General features: G+C 29.3%; 1 protein-coding gene across 1 annotated transcript in view; it reads right to left on the bottom strand.

Moving 5' to 3' along the window:
- The window catches only part of LOC104757349 (glucan endo-1,3-beta-glucosidase 11-like), a 4,798-nt gene extending 4,531 nt beyond the window's left edge, over positions 1–267 (bottom strand). The window contains exon 1 of the mRNA XM_010480076.2: positions 54–267. Coding sequence (XP_010478378.1) covers positions 54–129 — 76 coding nt within the window. The 5' untranslated portion in view covers positions 130–267. The remainder of the gene's footprint in view (positions 1–53) is intronic.

Genomic DNA, 2,282 nt, shown 5'->3' on the forward strand with positions numbered 1-2,282 from the left:
GAGATAATGGTTTCTTTTGTTAGGCAGAAATAAGCAATTATTAGGAAAGATACCTAAGAAAGTTAAGGAAAATAGAAGAAGAACAATAGAGTTGGTCATGGTCATGGTCATGGCAATTCTTCTAAACATTTTAGAACTGGAGGAGGAGAGAGGGAGATAAAGACTGAAGGAGAAAGTGCTTGTAAGAGAATCAATGCAATGAAATGTGGGGATAGATATAGAGATGAAGGTTTGAGAGATATGGGACCAAGTAGGAGAAGAATAATTACTAATTTATAATTTAGAGATAATAATACTTTACTCTGCCTGCTTCTTTTTATTTTGTGAGACATAGGGTCTTCTATAGTAAAAGGTATAATAATTCATTTTAATAATAAGTAATGTATTATTTTCATTTTACTCAATATTTTAGTAATGGGATGGGAGTAGGTTTGGCAATAGGTTTATCTTATGGAAGTCTATTGTAAAAATGAGATACTGTTTGTCGAAAACATTCTTTGTGAGGCAACATGGGTTTCATAAAACATTTTGGACCCAAGCCAAAAAAAATATGACATCTGAGATTGTCTCTTTCCAACACATTGCCAACTATGTCAGTCCAAAAATAAAAATAAAATTGAAAAAGTGGCCTAAAGAAGCCACTTTCTTCAGAGAAAGGCAAAGGTGGGAAAGATTGAATTGCCCACTATGATGGGTTTTTAATCTTAACAATATGTCTTAGGCTTTGGGCAATAGGAACTGGAGGATCCCAAATTTGGGAGTTGGGTGAACGAAATAATGGGAAATAAAAGAGTAGAAATCACACATTCATTATGATAAGAAGGATAGTGCTCTTATCTTCAGTTTAAATATATATATTTTTTGCATCTTGTGAGATAAAAGTTCCTTTCGCACTTTTTTGTTCTAAATTGTTAGACTTATATTCAGATAAAAATTAGAGTATGACCTTTATTAAATGTGATAATCTATCTAGGTTAGGCTGAATTTCGATTTTAACTTACGCATATATAAAACTAATTGACATTCAATTCAGAATGTATAGTCACCTACCTACAAAAGTAAACGTTTATTAGTTCAACAAGTTCTCTCAAAACCGCTCCAACAACATTAACGAAAAATTTGGGTTGTACACTGGTTCATCATTTATTTTAAAAAGAATTCAGAAACAAGATTCATAATATTAATCGATTATAAATTAATATCCAATTTTTTTTTTTAAAAATCGATTTAAAGAAGGTACGTCAAGAATAAAAACTAAACATAGTCGATATATACATTTTAGAGCCTAATTGGTCCAAACCAAAAATTTAGTTGCTAGTAAAATTTTATTTTTTCTCGACACAATTTTTTTCACTTTGATATTAAAAACTTTGAAAAAACACTCCAATCTTTAACTATGCACCGGATGATGATTGTAATCCAACTTCAATTTGCTCATGTATAAAGGTTAAATTGTTTTTACGAGATTTTTTGGAAATTTGGGTTGTTGCTTTTCTTATGACTTAATATATCGAATTTTGATTAATTTCTGAATTTTTAAATAAATATTAAATACATTAGAGATCTGAAAACATATGTAAAGTAGCTTTATGAAATGATGCAACAAAACTGACCCAATTTTTATCTTTACGTAACTATCCCAAGAATCTAGTAACTTGTTTGGAAGATGAATTCCACTAACCATACTTGTTTATTTGTTAAACCTATCATATATACACCTAAAAAACATACATTAACAAAATTTATATACAGCATGAATATGCGTGTGTGCTTGTTTTGGAATAGGACAAATGAGCTGATGCAAGTGGTGCGCTTTATGACATCTTATATTCCTCCGATCTGATTTAATCACTAATCTTTATTTTCCTTAATCTCAACTCGAGATTCTAATGTAATCAAAGTTATAAATTAAAATTAAAATTGGTCGTTAAATCGTGTAGCCAATCGAATATAATAGTCTACGCATGATGAACTTACCAATTTGTATAGGTATGTCTGAAATTTTTAAATCACGATGCTAATAGCTTGTTTTCAATGTAATTGATTACAAGAAGAAAAATGTTTTGTTATTTACGACAGTAGTTATCAGTTATATTATACCGGAGCAGAGTAAAATGAAATATTTTATTTTCTCTTACAGAATTGAATATTCGTTTTCTTAACTTCGACGACTACAAAATAAAGATATATTTCAAACTTTATCCAATAGTTTGGTAAGAAAGAAAATTTTGATAATATTATTTCCAACAAAATAACGAACATTGCTATTTATGGTGATGGAT

The sequence above is a fragment of the Camelina sativa genome, chromosome 17 (assembly GCF_000633955.1).
Source record: "Camelina sativa cultivar DH55 chromosome 17, Cs, whole genome shotgun sequence".
Classification (NCBI taxonomy): Eukaryota; Viridiplantae; Streptophyta; class Magnoliopsida; order Brassicales; family Brassicaceae; genus Camelina; species Camelina sativa.